Consider the following 19,786-nt stretch of genomic DNA (forward strand, 5'->3'; position numbering starts at 1 on the left):
TCCTGCCTCTTGGAATTTATATAGTAGGAGTTGGGAGCATGTGGAAGCTAATCAAATGAAACAAACAAGTGGCAAAATAACTGAATTTCGAGAACAATAGAAATTTAAAGTATTACAATTGCTATTTGGGGATCGAGTGTCCTGATTTGGGCTTCAGAGAATGTGACCCCGACAAGTACAACTTTTTAGATTAAAAGCTCATTGAACACTGCTGTGTTATATAGTTTATAAGCATGGAGAGGTATTCGATAATACTCAGAAACAACGGGATATTCTTTTTCTAAAAACAGAGGGAAGTCTTCAGTGAAGATGTTAATCAAACAACTATTTAATATGGACTGCCTGCCTGGTATATTTATAGGTGTTGGCTAAGCATGAGACAATAATAAGCTATTTGCACATAATTTTTAAATTACATTTCCAGCATGAATATTTGCATACATTGGGTATAATTCACTAAGGCCATATTAAAATCATATGTAAGATAACATATGTATAATATCATTCAGCTTCTAAAATGGTTAAGTCGCAGAAGTTAGGGCCCAGAAAAATTAAATGATTTGTCCAGGATTATTTAGCATGCAACCAATGATCTGAAGACCAAAAGCTCAATTTTCAAGTACATATTTCCTATGCTATGAAATGTTTTTCAGCCATAGGAATATATCATGATAATAAGATTATTTGAAAGTAAATTTAAGTCGCAGATATGACAAAGAGTAATCTTTGTTGAACTTAAGTTAATGGATTAAAATTGAGGTCCTCTGAAACGTGAGTAAATTGAGTAAACTTTAGGACATCTGCTTTACCCAATTATTTCCGTTTTATTATAATATGTTATGAATGACAACAAACACAATGGCTACCGTTAATAAGACAGTTTGAGGAAACTATAATCTCTATCAGTCATAGGGAAAATACTTAGCTCTTAAGTATATTATGCACAATTTCATACAGACTGCACATTATAAAGTTTCATAAGAACTTTTAGTTTATATAAAGTAATGCTTTAGAAGTATGCCTGTTTTTCTGTTTGCAGAAATTGCAAAAAACAAAATAAAAACAAAATGTATAGAAAGCATGACCCAGCAACTAATAGTATTGCAGCCAACAAAATATACCAATTATTATTTAAGAGAAGGTAGATAACTACAGAAGGTGAGGAGTTTTAAATACATTATTACAAATAGCACTCAGATAATCAATGTCAGAAAATAAACCAATCAGGAGCCCCATAGGTGACTATACTTGGGAGTTGGTTATCTTTTAAGAAATTAACATATGATGTGGGAAGCCAAGGACATCTGCCTTATGTGTATTATTTAATTTTTTTTAAAAAAAGAATCTGCCTTTGATTTATCAAAAGATCTAGCTCTCCATGTGTTAGCACACAATTGAAAGTTTCTTTTGAGGCATTCTAGTTCCTGCTCTCCTCTTAAAATGGGGGGGAAAAGAAAAATATTTTGCCTGTGACAGAATATGAAAGAAGTTCTCACCCTTAAAACCAGCAGCATTGGTTTTCCAGTCATTAGCGTTCAAATGTCCTGCACGGGAAGTCCTGACAATAACATGCTGCACGTCTCTCCAGGTCAGAAACGGACTGGGGAAAGACAAGGTAAGAATCATTGTACCAAAAAAAAAGAAAAAGATGGGGGAAGCAGAGTCACAAGCAAATTTAAAAAGCAAAAGCAAAATGGCAAAGTACTAAAAACAAAGGGTCAGCGATTTGGGTTTGGGCTAAGCAAATGCCAAATGCTGCTCTTGTTCTCAACATGGAGAAGGGACATTCGTCTGAGGGAGGCAGATCATGTAACCTTAAATTTATAATGAATAGTGTGGGATTAGCCAGTGTAATTTCATTTTGAAAAGGGGGAGGACTTCCAGTTTCCTCAACAAAACAGCTCCCAATTCTGGCCCTGCTGTCCTTTTTGTAAAAGCTCGCAACATCATTGGAAAATTACACTAAGCTCATGTCAAAACTGAAGGCCTCGGGAACATCCCTCGTTTAACACTCTGCACGCATATGTGGGATATGGAAAAATGGTCCACGAAAACCAACAAATCCCCATTTTCAGCTTCTTAAAAAAAGAGAATGTGGTACCAGGGCCCAACGCTGGGTTCCAAGTCACAGACAGTGATGGGGGGATTCTGAATTTGCAATAAGTAGTTATAATATGAAATTATTGGGTTCCTATTTCTCATGGCTCTCAGCACTGAAAAGGACAACGACTATCGAACAAAAGATACTTTCTTTGGAGAACTGCAATGCTAATCTAAACACACAGAAAACAAACCCAAATACATAGTCACAGACTTTTGTTCTTTTGTGAAGAATACGGAAATACTGGACGGCCCCTGACTCAGTGCATGCATGGAATTCTAATCGGGACACTTGTTCAATTTAGTCTTGAATGTGAGATATGACAATCTCTTAAGTAGGAAATACAATCATTATCTTGCAACTTGTGCAGTTATTTTCTTTCTTGTCCACCACCGTCATTTTAGAAGGATATTTGCAAAGGATGGGTCAGCACATTTGGGCACGGGAGACAATGACTCACTACCTTCCTTGAGGTGTGACAGGGGCTCATGGCAGACTCTGTGCCCTGTCACATGCACACGGGTGGACACTGGCATGTCCTAGGGAGCAGGAGAGTCTGGTATCTTACTTGTAGCTAATTTTCTTTTTATTTATTTAATTTTTCAATTACGGTTGACATTCAATATTTATATTAGTGTCAGGTGCACAGCACAGTGGTGAGACAATTATATAATTTAACAAAGTGATTAACCCCAATAATTCAACTGTACCTAATTTTCAATGCTTCACTTTATACTACAGTTTCCCCACCACAACCACCACATACACGTTTTTGTGGGTGGTCTCCTAACGAGAGGGAGCCCAATGTTCAGATTCCGGCTCCTTCGTTTCCTTCCGATGTGAAACTGACTTCCCAAAGTTTCCCCACTTAGAATGTGGATGCTAATGTCTACTTTACTTCATCGTACCGACTGTATCAAAGTAATGCCAAGTACTTAACCTATTTTTCTAGTGCATAAGAAGTACTGAAGAAGTGCTAGGCAGTACAATGTTTTGCTAAATTACGAACCACAGCTTCTACTTGGTGGCTTGAAAATGAAAAATACTGGAAGATGAAAGTCCTACAGAGGTCTGATGCCTATTTTTTATGACCTCTGATTAAAAATGAAAGGCAAGTTATGACTCTCATTTTCAAAGTTTTCAGAGGGGGCAAGATTGGATCTAGACTATTTTGTAAGGTTGCATTAACAAAAGAACCCAATATTAAGGAAATTAAAACCCAACCACATGAATTTTTAAAATACGAGAGCAATGCAAACATAATCACTGTGTTTTGTTTTAATACAATACTCGTTAGGAACCAATTTAGAGCCCGATAAGGCAGGAAACTCTGAAGAAAGGGAGGGAGGTTGTGTGCTGCATCCCTGGAAGCAGGGGAGTTTTGCTTCTAAACCAAATAGCACGCTTTGGCCCTCTGCTGACGAATACGAAATCCACAGAATAATTCAGTAGACTCAATGCACCACTGAAAGGAAAATTAGGAAATGAATCAAGGGTCAATTCTGAATGTTAGTCTCAACGTAAGATGTTCTAGCTCTGCCGAACCGGTTTGGCTCAGTGGATAGAGCGTCAGCCTGCGGACTCAGGGGTCCCGGGTTCGATTCCGGTCAAGGGCATGTACCCTGGTTGCGGGCACGTCCCCAGTGGGGGGCGTGCAGGAGGCAGCTGATCGATCTCTCTCATCGATGTTTCTAACTCTCTATCCCTCTCCCTTCTTCTCTGTAAAAAATCAATAAAATATATTTAAAAAAAAAAAAGATGTTCTAGCTCTGCCTGAGAAGTGATGCCAATCTCCTCTTTCCCCGTGTAGTTACTGGGTGAGGGGCTAAAGCAACAACAACAAAAGCTCAGTCTGGATAAACATTCCAGCTACTTATTAATGGTAAAGCAGAATCCGTGAAAATGTTTTTATTTTCATGAGCAAATGGCAAGACACCTAAAATTATACTAGAATTTGACAAATATGTCTAAATTAACCTAGTGATTTTCAAATAATATTTAACGCAAAGTTAAAACTTCCATATTCTAAATCTTATCCTTTGGGGGAACAAGAGAAGAGAAATAGGTTTCCCACATTACCCTCTGCACCAAGGCAAGCGTCCTCAGAAATATGAAGTACAAGGCTTTGACTCTTGGGAACCTGAGCACTAAAAATATAATAATAGTAACAGGACAGGGAAACTGTGTTTTGTACCGTAAGCAGTTGTATTCAGGCAGACTCGGGAAGCCTTCGGCATTCAACTCAGCCTGAAGAAATGAGTTACTTGCTCTCATGCTGAGTTGCAAAAGCTAGTTCTTCTCGAAGTGCTTACAATTAGAGGGAAGAAATTAGCTTCAGGAAATTGGAACTACACAGGGAACGAAGCAGGCATTTAGAAAATCCTACTCAGAAATGATTTAATTTCTGCGGAGACCATACAACTTCAGAAATGATTTAATTTCAAAATTTCCTGGATTTCACCAAAATAAAGTGAGGAAGATAATATGGAAAACCAGTGGATTTGGAATCAGTGGTTTCTCTACCTGTGGAAGGGTAACCAGCCCAGGCAAAGGCCATCAGGGAATCTGCTATCCTGAGAGAACTTTTATTGGTGGAGAAGTCTGATTCGTGTTTTATAACCCATGCATAGTTATGCTCACAGGGATCATGTAGAGGCAAAGAAGTCCAACTATCAGACATCTGGTAAACCACAAACAGAGTGAAAGCAGAGAAGTGCCAGGAAGTGTGCAGTTCACAGTAGTAGTGTAGGACCCCCTAGCCCTGGGCCCATGCTTCACTGGCTTCTAAAAACCAAGACCCCTTGCACCTCCAAGAACAGGAAGACTGAGCACCAAGAGCTTTGGGGCCAGCAATGATCTAGAGGCTACAAGTCTAACCAACATGGAGAAAAAGAACAAGTTTCTCTCAGCCCTGAGTCTGGTAACCACTGTCTCATAATAAGTCACAAGCAGTAATGCCACACGTCTCTCATGTTTCTTCTTGGACTTACTGCAAATTACCCGTGAATGATAATATACACAAAAAGGGTAACATTTATAACTGCCTGTACATGTGACCTTCAAGGCAATAAAACACACATAATTTTATGGGGAGTCTTGTCTATGTAATCTTATCCTGTTAGGAAGTTTTGCATCCTTTAAGGACCTTGTAATAATAACCAACGTTTAGTAAGCACTTGGTCAGGTCCAGGTACTGCATGTGGGTCCGTGCATTACTATAGTATAATTTGAAAAAATTGTATCATATAAGTAAACTTTTATTCCCATTTCATAGATGACAAAACCGAGGCTTTGAGCTACACACAGTAATTCAAGTAGGTACAGGTAGTAAGTGGTAGCGCTATAATTCAAACGAGCTATACTTGGCCCCAGAGCATATGCTATCAGTCACTATTTAACACCATCTCCAGATGGACCCACACAGGTGAAACTGACATACACACCGTGGTTTGTCAGATGGGTCTTTGACAACTGGATCAGGAAGCTAAGTGTGGTATATCATGTTCCCATGGCCACACACTTTTTGTACCCACAATGTCTCTCTCTCTACTCACTTGTCTAATTTTTACCACAGAATTCAGGAGATTCTTGAGTCTTAATTTCACTTTAAGGTTCCAAAAGCCCAATATGAGCACACTCCATCAAGGGTAAACAGACAGATATAAAGTGAGGAAAATCATCTTATTTTAAAAATATAATATTTGATTCTTATACCATGTCATACCATTATTCCATTATTTCCTAATAGTACTGTTGTGACCTTGTCACCTTGCCTGACAAGCTCACAGTTTGATGTGGTTTACAGCCTGGTCAGGGAACCTCAACGGAACCTCATCCCAAAGCCCTTCTAGGTTCCAGCTGCAAAAACAGGGTAATTGAGGACTCTCACACTACCTGTTTTCATTACATTTTTGCTCTGAGCAGTTCACAGTATTTCATGGGCCCATCAGTGGGTTTAGAAGAACTAGGTCTATCCTAAAAGAGATATTCTATCTAGCTCTTTTTGTTGGGTTTCTAAGTATCACTGCTAACATTTAAATTAAAAAAAATTCACTCCCTAAGAGTTTCCCCAGACAATTCTGTACATGTGTGAGTGCTGGAAATAAAACTGTACTTGGTGGCCCTTAAAAACAAGGACCAATACTGAATCTTGAGTGACTGACTCACCTGCATTAACCAAAAAGAAAACACACACACACACACATACACACACACACACAAAAAAACCAAAACCCCCACAAAAACAAAAACTAACCTTCCCCTCACCACCCCCTCCCCACCAATGGTTTTATAAACATAAGCATGTAAGGGGCAATTGAGAAAAAGGACAACACAATTACATCTTAGTACAGAAAATGAATTTATCAACAACAAACGGAATGACAGCAATTCCTGATACTGAAACTGTTTCCTAAACAGGACAATCTGCTTTAAATACAAGAGTGATTCTGCCTAATGCAATGATGGGCAATTGCGTGGACCAGACCTGTGGGGAAATTGCATGACCAATCAGCGGTCATCCAAATATCCCACTTACTAAGTGTTCAACAAAATATCTAAGACAAAACCAGTCTCCTTTTATGTTTCTTAAGACTGTGTAAAATAGAAGTGGGAACAAGTAGCCAGAAAAATGATATCATTGTAGAGACGCTAAATAAGTCACTATTTATGGAAAAAGAATTGGTGGTGAGCTGAACACAGATGAGGCAGAAAGCGTTTAAAGCATGCTGAGATTGATAAGAGCATTATTCTGGCTGTAGCCAGTGCATGCCAATGATGATTCAAGAATGACATGTGGACCATCCCACAGAGGGAACCAATCTTCTCTTGTTGGTTAATGAAGACCCGGAAAGGACTGTCATTCCCAGTGTGAGCAGGAGTAGATATTGCTAATGGGAGTGCATTTGTTTTGTTCTGGGTTCTGTATTAATCCAGAAGTTCCAGGACTAAAGTGGGGCTGTAGTAACAGAAAACACAGGTAACAATACCTCCAGGTTTAGAAATGTGACTTGTATGGGTATCACTGGACACCTACAAAGGACCCTTTTGCTTTTTTGTTTCTGTTTTGTTGTTGTAGACTGTCCAGCACTTGGCATGAAGAAATATGCAATTTTAAACTAACTGACCTGGGTCTATAAGAAGACACTGTCACTCCCATTATTTCTATTTCTCATTTAAATCTGTTCTCAAAATAATAATAAATGGAGTCTCTACTCACATGAGAATGGTGTAATTATGCATGAGAGTCAGGAAGACGAGTTAAATCAGGACCTGCTACCACCTAGTCCTGTAACCCTGGGCAACTTACTGGATCTCCCTGGGACTCAGTTTTCTCAACTGAGATGTGGAGACACCCTATAAAGTGGTTGCGAGAATTTCAGGTAATAAAGTGCCAGGCACACATAGGCTCCCAAAGACAACAGTCATTATGACTTACCGAAATGAATAACTTTTCATCTCAGAATTGGAAGGACCATTTCTGAATTTACACTAGCCTTTGACGAATCCTTACTTAATTAAGCTTTTTTCTATGCTCCTAAACTTTAACAGTATGTTTTTTTTTAGCTTCTGTAACACACGAACAAAATAGCATTTTCAACACCTTGGTATAGGTTTGTTTAGTGAAATAATAATGCTGCTAAGATCTGTCAGAAAGATAGGTGTTAACAAGCCAGTGGCGTAGGTGGGAAGCTGACTGGCTGAGGAAGAAACTGTTTGTACCCATTGCAACAAGTCCCCTGCTTGTGGCAGAGCCTCCCACTTGATGGCCGTCTCTGATGTGAGGTAGAGGATGGAGAGGGAGAGATGGTCTTTGGTTTGATAGCGGAGTGCTTTATGGCACCACATATTACAATGAGGACTTCGTGCATAATTATTCACATCACTGAACTGCCCGACGGAAATGTTTTTGAAACTTCTACACAGTTCAGGGATTCGCAGAGTTGAAGCCTTGGCTGTATGTCTGTTATTACTATTATTCTAAATCACAACGTTTTCCTTTTTTTAATAGTTGATACAAAGAATTAAAATAATGCTTTTCTACACACTTATCAAAGCATATTTTTAAACAAGGATTTTCAATGTTCTGCTTTAATTTTAAACTTTTAAATGAAAATCACTAGGCATTTTGGATTCTAGAATTTTAAGTAAATGTTATTCTATTTAGAAACTCCTGGTTTATTATGTCAACTATGAATAGTCTTTCTAATTAGACATCAATAGTAACAAAAATATATTTTTTTAAATTACAGGCTGTACGTAGACACACACACACACATTCACACACATGCAGAGGAAAAGATTGACTAAGATTAACAGAAAACAATGACAAAAATATGGCTGATGTGACTGGAATGAGAACATAATTTTTAACTGCGACATTTTTATATTAAGAAAACAAAGCTGACTTGTCACTTCAAGGAAAGAAGGGGGGGAGGATTAACAACCTCCCCCCCAAAAAAATCCACCTCAGCTCTGTTTCCCTGTGTCCTGAATTAAAGACCCAAGATATTCATTCGCTAAAAAAAGCAGGCACATAGTTCTCTACTGGGACAAGTCTCCCTTTTATATTTTCAAGGCAGCCCACACATTAATTCTGGTATCTCTCCCATCCCTGTTTTCAGAGTCTCAACTCCAGAAAGTATGGCGGGAAATAAGGGGCAAATTCCAGTGTTCTTTTTCATTGTCTCTCCTACTCTGAACGTTGAGATGCCAAAATCATGTTTTCCCAAACACCCTGATAGTGAGTGATTGGATGCACAGGAGACAGAGTTCTGACCAATAAAACGCAAGTGGAACTCTTCTGGGCATTTCTGAGAAAGCCTCTGTGTTCCTGCTTTAAGGACTGCCTAACCCTCCTTCATACTTTCCTTCTTCCTGTTACCTGAAGGTGGCTATGAGGGCTGGAGCTGCAGCAGCCATCAAGAAAAGATGAAGAGAATGTCATAGACGCTGGCATCGATAGCCTGGAGCTTCTGAACCAACACCTTGATTTGGGGATTTCTTGTTGTACCAGCCACACCTTCTTGCTACTGAATGTAATTCCTCAAAGATGTATCTCCAAAAGTACGGAGTATTAGATAGTATTTATTGAGTGTACCAGGCATACTGTGTTGAAGTGCTCTATATTCATTATTTCATTAATTTCTCATGACAATTTTGTGAGGTACTATTATTACTTTCATTACCAATATAAGGACCACCAAAGCACAGAAAGTTTAATGATGCCACTCAGGGTCACATGACTAGCAAGAGCTGGAACTAGCCACGGGCAGTCTGACTGCGCAGCCCTAGCTCTGACCACCGCCACCGTCTTGTACTAGAGGGGCCGCAGAGGGAAGTCAGGTTAGCAGAGCTTTATGAACCGGCCCACAAACCTCCAGCTTTGATAGTAGGATAGGAAGTGATACCATCCTCACCCAGCAGATTCATTGTGGAGGGATGTCTGCCAGGATCTCCAAATTGACTGGGGGTTTTGCCCATCATCCCACCCCCTCCAACGGCAGAGGTGCGTAGATCTGTGCTTGGATGCTGAGTAGAGCAGGGACAGCACCACACAGTGTATGATGCCAGAGTTTCTCATTGAGAATGAATAATTGAAAAGAATAAAAAAGCCAAAATTGGAGACAAAGGAAGAAAGAAAGGAAGAAAAGGGAAAACACATAAAAGGAGAGTACAAAGGACAGGAGAAAAAAGGCAAGAGAAAGAAAAAGAGAGGACAGCAGAGAAGAAAAACAACAATACTGTAGAGCCTATGGAAAGAAGAATGCAGAGAAAAGCAGTAAGTCAATAAATAAAGCAAGCTGAGATGGGAAACTGGAAGCCGAGAGAAAGGAAGATTACAAGGACTGTAGGGTGGTATTAGCAAAAGCAACGTTTGCATTGGAGAAAGTAAACTGATACGGGTATGGATATTGTGGAATTGATATTGTGGAAAATTGAGTTAATGGTGTGGAAGATAATGAGAACTTCCAGAACATGTTTTTAGGAAAATAATTAAGAGATGGCAAAGAAAGACAAGACGATAGATTTGGAGAAAAGAAACAGAAGCCCATTTTAGGACAATAGCTTTGTCTTCCTCTGAGGACTACCATTTACTGTTTACTCACTAGGTGCTCTCCATAGTACATTACTTCACTTAATGCACACACAAAATCCCATGAGGTAGACAGCATTATTATTTACATTTTATAGATATAGAAACTAAAGATTGGGAAGGTTAAATATCTTTTCCAAGGCCAAAACAGTGAGAACCAGAACGGGCTTTGAAGCTAGGTCTCTCAGACTCCAGGGCCCAAGCTCTGAAGTCTCATGGTAGATTTTGCTAGTAATTCCAGATAGGCTGAAAGGACTCAATATGTTTCTGGAAATATTAAGACTAGTACCCCTTGGACTCATCCTTAAATACATATATTTCCATTACAAATAAAAATAAAAAATATCCTAAGAACTGCTTTTCAGCATGAAAACAAAACAGGATTTCTGTCCTAAGATTTTCTCTGCAAAGCTAATTTCAGCAGACAATGAAAAGAACAGTTAAGCTATTGGAAGGAATCAAACTCAAGAATTTTATACTAAGCTCCTTGTCCTTCATGAGTAAACGCAGAAGACATACATCTGCAGGACTGAGAAAGTATATGAATCCACCTCTCTACAAACACACACTCTGCAAGCCACAGTAAAACACACAAATAATTTAAAGACCCATTCCAGCAGACGAATAAATAAGTCAAAATTAAAGACCCTAGAATGTGCAGTTGCTACGAACAAGCTACTGATGATCCTAAGATAGATTAAGCACAGAGTTAAGATTTAATAATTGAAAGAATGGTAAGAAATAAATTAACTAAAGTAGTCTGTTGCATAAATCCTGATTATAGCATGAAAGATGGAGAAATAAGTATAAATAGAAGTGGGAAGTAAATGTAAACCAAGTTTACATAGTGAGGAGTGAAGGGGATAACTTCCTTATTATAAAATATATTTGTTTGTAGATATCAGCTTTTATGTAAAAAAGTGAACATTTTTAAAGTTATCAAAATTATTTAAAAATAAACTTTTAACCTAAAAACATGAAATATATAAACTAAAAATTAAAGTGTACATAGACTTTCCCACAACACAACAAAAATGTATGCGTGGCAAAATCAGTTGCAAACATTAAAACATTTGAGACAAAAAAACAAACAAACCTGTAAGGGACAAAGAAGTATAATTTAGGTGAAAGATAAGATGCTGTCTATAATAAGTATCTAACTGCATGTCATTTCTGCATCAAAATGAGTAGATCAAGGACTCTAAGAAAAAAAGAAGTAACTGATGGAACCACACTAGTTTTCAAGTAGTTTAATCCATTTATTTCAGGAGAAAGAATACAGAGGATTTGTTTAGATAATAGATATAATTTAATAATATTATATGCCCTACAAAGAGGAATATTGAAAAGAAAAAGAATTCATGGCTCAACTCAAGAGTTTTGAAAGAAAAGGTGACTACATATTGTGCCAAAAGGAAATCTCATCAACTGCCCTAATTAAAAACAACACCTCACAAACCACCAGTGTGGTTGATGATCGAACCTTATTATCTGACCACAATGTGGTGGAAAAATAAAAGTCAATAACAAACCTCAATAAAGTTTGTTAAAAACTTAAATTTTAAACAATTGTCATTCAACCAAGAGGAAGCCAAAACATCATTAGAAAATAATCACAGCCAAAAGTGTTCAGAGGTAAATAAACATCTTTAAAAAAATTGTATTACTGTAAAAGGAAAAATAAATGAACCATGATTCAACCAACAAGATTTACAAAAGGACAAAGAGTTATCTTAAGGAAAATAGGAAAGATATTAATGAGATTTAAAACAGGACAAATGAAAAAAAAAGCATTACTAATCAACAAATTCAAGAACTGGTCTTTTGAAACAAACAAACATCTAATAAAGTGAAAAGAACACCAATAAGATACATTCTAAATATTGAAGGAAGCCATAAAAACCAATACAAGGGATTTTTATAGTTATAGAAAATTTATATCTAATCTATATAACTATATCTAACAATTGTATTAAATGTAGTTATGTTATAGAAATATATAACTTTATATAATAATTGGCCAATAAATGGAAAAACCTTATGAAATGGACATGGTTCTGGAGAATATAAATGAAAAATTTGAAACTGAAAAATTTACCAAAGTAGTACCCCTTAAAAAGGCTTGAGGGCCAGATGGTTTTCTTCAAACTTACAAGGAAAGTGATCCTAAGTGTCTCCAGAGAAAAAAGAAAGTGCAAAATTTCACAATTTATTTTGTGAATTTAACATCACTTGATACCAAAAATTGGCAGCGATAGATGCCAATTTCAAGGTCAAATCAGAGTGAGGAAGCCTAACTCTTTGTTTACTATCTGTGCTACCTTATACATGAGGAATAAGTGAAATGAACCATAAAGAAAATTTAAAAGATGCTGTTTATCTGCCATAAATACACAATCAGCGTTAGGTAGATGCTATAACAATAATATAGAATGGACACACACACACACATACACACTATATTCATAAAAAAAAACAAAAAACTAAAAATCTTACTCAGAAAAATAAGCACAAAGGCATAAATAAACCAATAGCATATTAGAGAAATAAATTTGATTCATGAATATAAGCAGAGACTAAGAAATCTATTATTCTAATAAATTATATCAACAACTTTATTATGAGAAACTATTTATTAACTTCAACAGATACTGAGAAAATACCCAGAACACATTACTAACAAGCCTTTAAAACAAAAACAAAAATGCTTCATAGTTTCAATATAGAGAAGCAAACATCAATTAAAAAGTGAAACAAAAGTTTTAAAAAAATAATCCTGAGAAAATCAGGACCTAGACATGAAAGCTTATTTTCATTCTTGATATTTAACAGTTTTGGCTAATATAACAGAAATAATATTTTATTTCTAATTTTTAATACATTCCATACGTCCAAAGTAATTTAATCCTAGCAACAATCTGGTGATTTTAGATTGTTACCTCAAATTTCAGATGAAGAACTGAAGCTCAAAAAGATTAAGAAACATAATTTTCATTTGTCCAAGGCTACCCAGGCAGCAATGATATGGAGGCAGGGTTGAAACTGAAGTCCACCTGACTCCAAAACCTGAACTTATAATGACCAATTTGTACCATGTTCCAGTAAGAACAAACATGAAAAATACTCAACTAACAGAGATAAGTGTTACCATCATCAGGTACCACGTATATATTCTAAAAAACAAGGCAATGAGTTATATAGCATAATGTAAATTAAAGTGGCTAGAGATAAGAAAAACATACAAAAACAATGGCTCTGGTATAAATAGGCAATAACCAGTTAAAGGCATGATGGTAATAGTAAAACAAACAGATACTTACTATTCCAAAAAAAATCTAAACCAAAAAGTATAGAAAGAACTAAAGACATGCCTCAAAATTTATTAGGCCAGAGTCCTATTTTTTTGAAAGAAAACCAACTGTTATAAAGAAGCCAAGATTCATACAAGTGCCATAAATTGTCCCTGGGGTTGTTTTTGGAACATGGCAAATGTTTCTAAATTTTATCTGGAAAAATGAACCGGCAAGAATGTTTTTAAAAAAATGTTTAGAAAGTGGAGTGGTACTGTAATGTCAAAAGAATTGACAGAATAATAGTACTGAAAACTCTAAAACAGACCTTTATAAATGCAACAACTAAAAGAATGCAAACAAACTGTTTTTGGAGGAAGTTACTTAACAAATGACAATGGGCAAATGGGACCCCCATGAAAATTCAATTTAGATCCCCAAACTCAACACCAAAATAAATTCTAGTTGGTTAGACATTAACATTGGAGAATGAAAGGAGAAAACACTAAATGAAAATATTAGTTGGTAATTAATACATTTGAGACAGAAAAGGATTCTCTAACCTAAGGGTTCTAAATTCTTAATCTCCCATGGGGTTCATTGATTACTCATTGGTACAGCAAAATATGGGCTAGTTTTAGGGAGAAAGCACACATAATTTTCTTTTTTTCTTTTTTTTTATTATTCTTTTTAAAAAAAATATTATAATAAGTATTACAAAGGGTCACATAATTTTCATTAGCATACATAAAGTTCTCCAGGAGGTACCAAAAGATGAGGTATGACCAATTGAAGAATTTATAAAGGGCAAATATATTTGACTAAATAACAATTACAAATAAAAGTGTGATACATTTACACCATGGAATACTATGCAGCTGTAAAATAGAAGGATCTCTTACCCTTTGAGACAGTATGGAGGGACATGGAGAGTACTATGATAAGTGAAATAAGCCAGTCAGAGAAAGATAGTATCACATGATCTCACTTATATGTGGAGTCTAATGAACAAAATAAACAGATGAACAAAATAGATCCAGAGACAAAGAAGCATGGAACAGACTGACAAGTTTCAGAGGGAAGGCAGGCGTGGGGTAGTGGGTGGGAAGTGATGAACTGGGGAACTTATATGCATAATAGCGGCCCAGTGCATGAATTTGTGCACCTTGAAAGGAACTGTGTGCCATGAGGCTGCTGTGGACACAACTGGGGATTTTATATGTGGTGAATACCTGGCAAGGGTGGGTGCAAGGTGGAGGGAGTCATTGGGGAAAAAAAGGAGGACATCTGTAATACTGTCAACAATGAAGATAAATTTGAAAAAGAAAAAGAAGGAAAAAAAATAAAAATGTTCTCTATGTCAAAATAGTATGAAGGAAACTTGAAAGCAAATGACAAACTGATAAAATATTTTCAATAACTATGACCAAGGGATAATATAGTGAGTATTTAGCCGAAACCGGTTTGGCTCAGTGGATAGAGCGTCGACCTGCGGACTGAAAGGTCCCAGGTTCGATTCCGGTCAAGGGCATGTACCTGGGTTGCGGGCACATCCCCAGTAGGAGATGTGCAGGAGGCAGCTGATCGATGTTTCTCTCTCATCGATGTTTCTAACTCTCTATCTCTCTCCCTTCCTCTCTGTAAAAAATCAATAAAATATATTTAAAAAAATATATATAGTGAGTATTTATATACTAAGAAAAATATTAACAACATAAAATGATTAGTAGGTGATTTGTAGAGGATTCATACCCTTTTAAATAACTTTGAAGCAAATTCTGAGGCTCAGTTTGAATATTAGTTCTTACAATTCAGGAATTTCTTAACACCCAAATTCCAACTACTGAACAAAGACCATATCCACAAAGAACTGAAACCTTTAATCTAATCTTCCTTGTCGCAGGTTGGATAAAGCATTTTCTGGTTAAAAGGGATGATAAAAATTAATGGGGGAGTGATGACAAAAGGAACAACAGGATCTGAAGGAAAAGCAACATGCAGATTGAAGATAATAAAACAGAAAATATTTTGCAACAAAGACATTACATTTGTTAAAAATATTTGGAACAGGCATCATAGTATTAAGAGTTACTGCACTATTCAAGCATAAAACAGCCGCCGAAAGTTGACTGTGTAGGGAGGCTTTTGATTTTTGTTTATACATTTCTGTGTGGTCTATATTCCTTTCTACAAAGAGTATGCTAAGAGTATGATAATAGCCTAATTTTAAAAATGGTTCTATTGCACCCTGGCTGGTTTGGCTCAGTGGATGGGGCATCGGCCTGCAGACTGGGGGCCCCGGGTTTGATTTAGGTTGGGGACACATGCCTGGGTTGTGGGCTCAATCCCCAGTGTGGGTCATGTGGGAGGCAGCTGATCAATGATTCCCTCTAATCATTGATGTTTCTCTCTCTCTCTCTCTCTCTCTCTCTCTCTCCCTCCCTCCCTCCCTCCCTCTCTGAAATCAATAAAAATATATATTTAAAAAAATGGTTCTATTGCTAACAATATTGTTGGTTAGGAGATTGCTCTTCCCAGGATATCCCAGTATTAAGTATGTGTTTGCTTCCAAGAAGTTAGGGGCAAATGGAATTAGTGGGTTGTTTGCAAGCACCACTAGGATAAAAAAACAATCTTAAACTTCTGAATTTCAAAGATTAGCACATTCTTTTTAAATTTACTCTTACCATTTGCAACAGCATGGATGGACCTGGAGAGCATTATGCTAAGCGAAATAAGACAGTCAGAGAAAGATAAATATCACATGATCTCACTTATGTGTGGAATATAATGAACAACATAAACTGATGAACAAAAATAGATCCAGAGACATAGAAGCATCGAACAGACTGTCCAACCTCAGAGGGAAGGTGGGGGTGGGGTTGGGGGGTGGTAAGAGATCAACCAAAGGACTTGTATGCATGCATATACTGGTAAGCATGCCCATGAACACAGACAGTAGGGGGGTGAGGACATGTGCTGGGGGATGGGAACGGCTTGGGAGAGGTCATTGGGGGGAAAAAGAGACATATGTAATACTTTAAACAATAAATAATTTAAATTAAAAAGAAATCAATGGAAGATTGGTAACGTTTAATTTGGGCAAATAAGAATAGCATTGTTTTATACAATTCAGAAATTTTTATACCAAAATAACACACGATTTTCAAAGAAGTTGCTTTAAAATTAAAAAAAAACTTTCATTTTTAAAATAACCTACATTACATTACCATTATTATTCTTTGCCTGGCGATCCTTGAACACACTCACTCAATAACATTTCTATAGACCAGATGGTCCCTGGGCAACCTTCCAGTGTTGTGATTTCTCAGACAAACTGAAAACAATTATTTTATATTCCAGGTAAAGTAATCACATGTAACTGAGAGTTTTAGCACAATGAAAATTATAAAATTGAATACATCTGCCATGGAAAATGAGGCTATTAGATGTCCATTCCAATGGCACCTAAATTCAGAGCAATGCATAAGAATTCAGCATGACTAATGTGATCACTCCCATATCATGCTCGCTCTCTCCAGGAAGCTCTCTACAATAGCCTTTCAAGTCGGTTGTAAAAGTTTCCAATAGTGAAATAACAGGCAGACTCTTCTAAGAGCCTATCTTAAATTTCACTCAATTTTCTTTCCTCCTTCCAACATTCTTTGGTTGTGTACTGAGTTTTTTCAGATAAACTAGAGTACCCACTGAAGATAGAAGAATAAAAATTTTATTGTATTCTTTCTGACAGGATGAGCAATTTTCATTTTGAAGTGATACCCCACCAATTTTCAATCATATACGGGCATGCTCCTAAATTTGTTGTAGAAATAAAAAGAAAAATTACGGATCATTCAGGCTTTCATCCTTTCATTTGGCCTTCTATTCCCTAAGACTTGGCCATGATTGCAAGAACTTATTGGATGAAAAAAGATGAAACTTGGTTATGTTGTGATCAAACAATAACTCAGTAAAGACTCACAAAAACCAACTATACGTTGGATCACTTATGTATGACTCCAATTTCAGCAAAAATGCTATAATTTCATTAATGACAGCCTTATACTTTCCTTGTCATTATTCACCCTTTACTGCCCTTATCTCACCCTCACTTTCTATTATAATTATCATCCTTTGCTTTCTTTCATAACACCTCTAACTTCAGGTGTAATTATCGTTAATCTATGTCTCCCAGACCTGGAGTATATGCTTTATTGGGGCTAGGCGCAAAGTATACATACATTTGTGTTCAACCTGTGCTACCACTCCTGGCAGCTCTGGCATGGAACAAGCATGCTTTGCTCATAGATGCATTCTAATCTAAGCACAGTGCCAGAGACACACTGAATTACATCCGCACCACAATGCTAAAGATTTCAACTGTGGCTATAAGATGTATTAGCAATTTCAGAGATGTGAAAAAGTCTATTTCAAAATAAAGAAATGATGGTAACAAGTATGACTTAATAAGTATTTCTTGAATGAATCAATCAGCATTTAGAGTTAAGTCTGACCTTGCTAGTATTTTACCCCACTAACTTCAAACTACCTGAATAGCTATCTATCCATACTTTAGAACAGGGGTCCTCAAACTTTTTAAACAGGGGGCCAGTTCACTGTCCCTCAGACCGTTGGAGGGCCAGACTATAGTTTAAAAAAAAAACTATGAACAAATTCCTATACACACTGCACATATCTTATTTTGAAGTAAAAAAACAAAACTGGAACAAATACAATATTTGTATTTGCATGTGGCCCGCGGGCCGTAGTTTGAGGACCCCTGCTTTAGAATAACCAAATGGAGAGTTGCTTCTCTTCATTCATTCATTCATTATACAAATATTTGCTTACTATGTGCCTTTGTTCTCGATGCTGGGGCTATTCATACTCACTCTCAAGACAGTTTACAGACTGAGGGGGTTCCTAATTGTGATCTATGGGCCATTGCAATTAAATCCTCAAATATCTTGAGGGCTTTGAAATCTGCACTTTTAAACAATATTCTGTATGACTCATACGCAACAGAAGTGGAAAAAAGAATCTTCAAAATATAGATCAAATCACTCTCCTTTTGCCAAATTTTCCTAAACCATCCCTGTTCAATGTTTTGGCACCCTTCTCCATCCTCATAGGCCTGCTACTTCATAGCACCCAGTTGTAATTAACCATGACTTTCTACAGCTCTTAGGAGAGAAAGGTGGTGCAGTGTGATCGTGGGCTCTGGCATCACATTGCCTTAGTTCACCTTCCAGATTTGCAATTTACTACCTGTGCAGGTTCCTAAGCCTCACTCTCCATATCTGAAATATGGTAATAATGACTACTGTATGGTACTGCTTTGAGGTTAAATGAGATTACAGATGAAAGCCTTCGGCTCAGTATTTGGCATAGAGTAAGCATGCAACGAAAGCTGACTACTGTTTGGTTCATTTCATCATTTCATTTTCTACTTTACCAGTTGCACCATTAAGCACTATTCCCACACTCAGTTTGGGGCCAATGGCAAGAAGAATCTTTTTGTCTCATACACTGAACGCTACAGCCATGTGCTATGATCTTTACTGGTTAGCATTATACTACCAGGCTTCATAGGTGTATTGTCTTTCTGCAATATGCAAATGATATAAAAGTTTACTTTCTCTTAGTCACACATATGCAAAGAATATAAAAGTGTACTTCATCATAATAAAATTCAGAAGCATCATGAACAGAGAAATGAAAACTTAATCCAAGATGGTAAGAAAGAACCCAATCATTTAGCCACAGAATGTCTTTTTGTGTTGCCTGTTCTATTCCAGGTATTAGTTTATTTCACTACGAATTTGTTGCTTGGAGCGTTTGACACATCAAATGCCACAATCGACTGTGAATGTCAGGTTGAATAAATCTTATATGCTAGTGAAACGATAGGCTTTTCATTCTGTCATTTGTATTTCTCTTATTCCCTTTTCTCTCATACTGATGGAAAAATATATTGTGATTCAAAATTGTTAAAAAGAGAGAAATAGAAGAATGCTGGAATCAGCTGAAAACAAAAACTACATTCTAATGGAACTAGGAACAATTACGTTCTTCTGAACAAATTGCATAAAAATGCCCTAGAAGTAAAAAAATTACAGGTCAAGACAATGTGGGCAGCGGCAAGACTGACTCCAAACTCAGCCCAAGATCACTTGTTATAAAACTAGGTTTGAATTTTCAACTGAGTTTCAATACAGAGCTTAGGAATATACCTGAGAATCTTCAAAATACAAAGTTAGCTAAAGTTGATGAAGCCATATAAGTCCTTTTGCAGAAATG

At 36.8% G+C, this 19,786-nt stretch overlaps 1 protein-coding gene across 1 annotated transcript in view; it reads right to left on the bottom strand.

The window, feature by feature from the left end:
• Positions 1 to 19,786, bottom strand: part of PCSK5 (proprotein convertase subtilisin/kexin type 5) — a gene marked incomplete at its 5' end in the record, with an annotated part of 415,527 nt that overhangs the window by 202,335 nt on the left and 193,406 nt on the right. The window contains one exon of the mRNA XM_005868347.2: positions 1,497 to 1,600. Coding sequence (XP_005868409.1) covers positions 1,497 to 1,600 — 104 coding nt within the window. The remainder of the gene's footprint in view (positions 1 to 1,496; positions 1,601 to 19,786) is intronic.

The sequence above is a fragment of the Myotis brandtii genome, unplaced genomic scaffold (genome assembly GCF_000412655.1).
Source record: "Myotis brandtii unplaced genomic scaffold, ASM41265v1 scaffold266, whole genome shotgun sequence".
Classification (NCBI taxonomy): domain Eukaryota; kingdom Metazoa; phylum Chordata; class Mammalia; order Chiroptera; family Vespertilionidae; genus Myotis; species Myotis brandtii.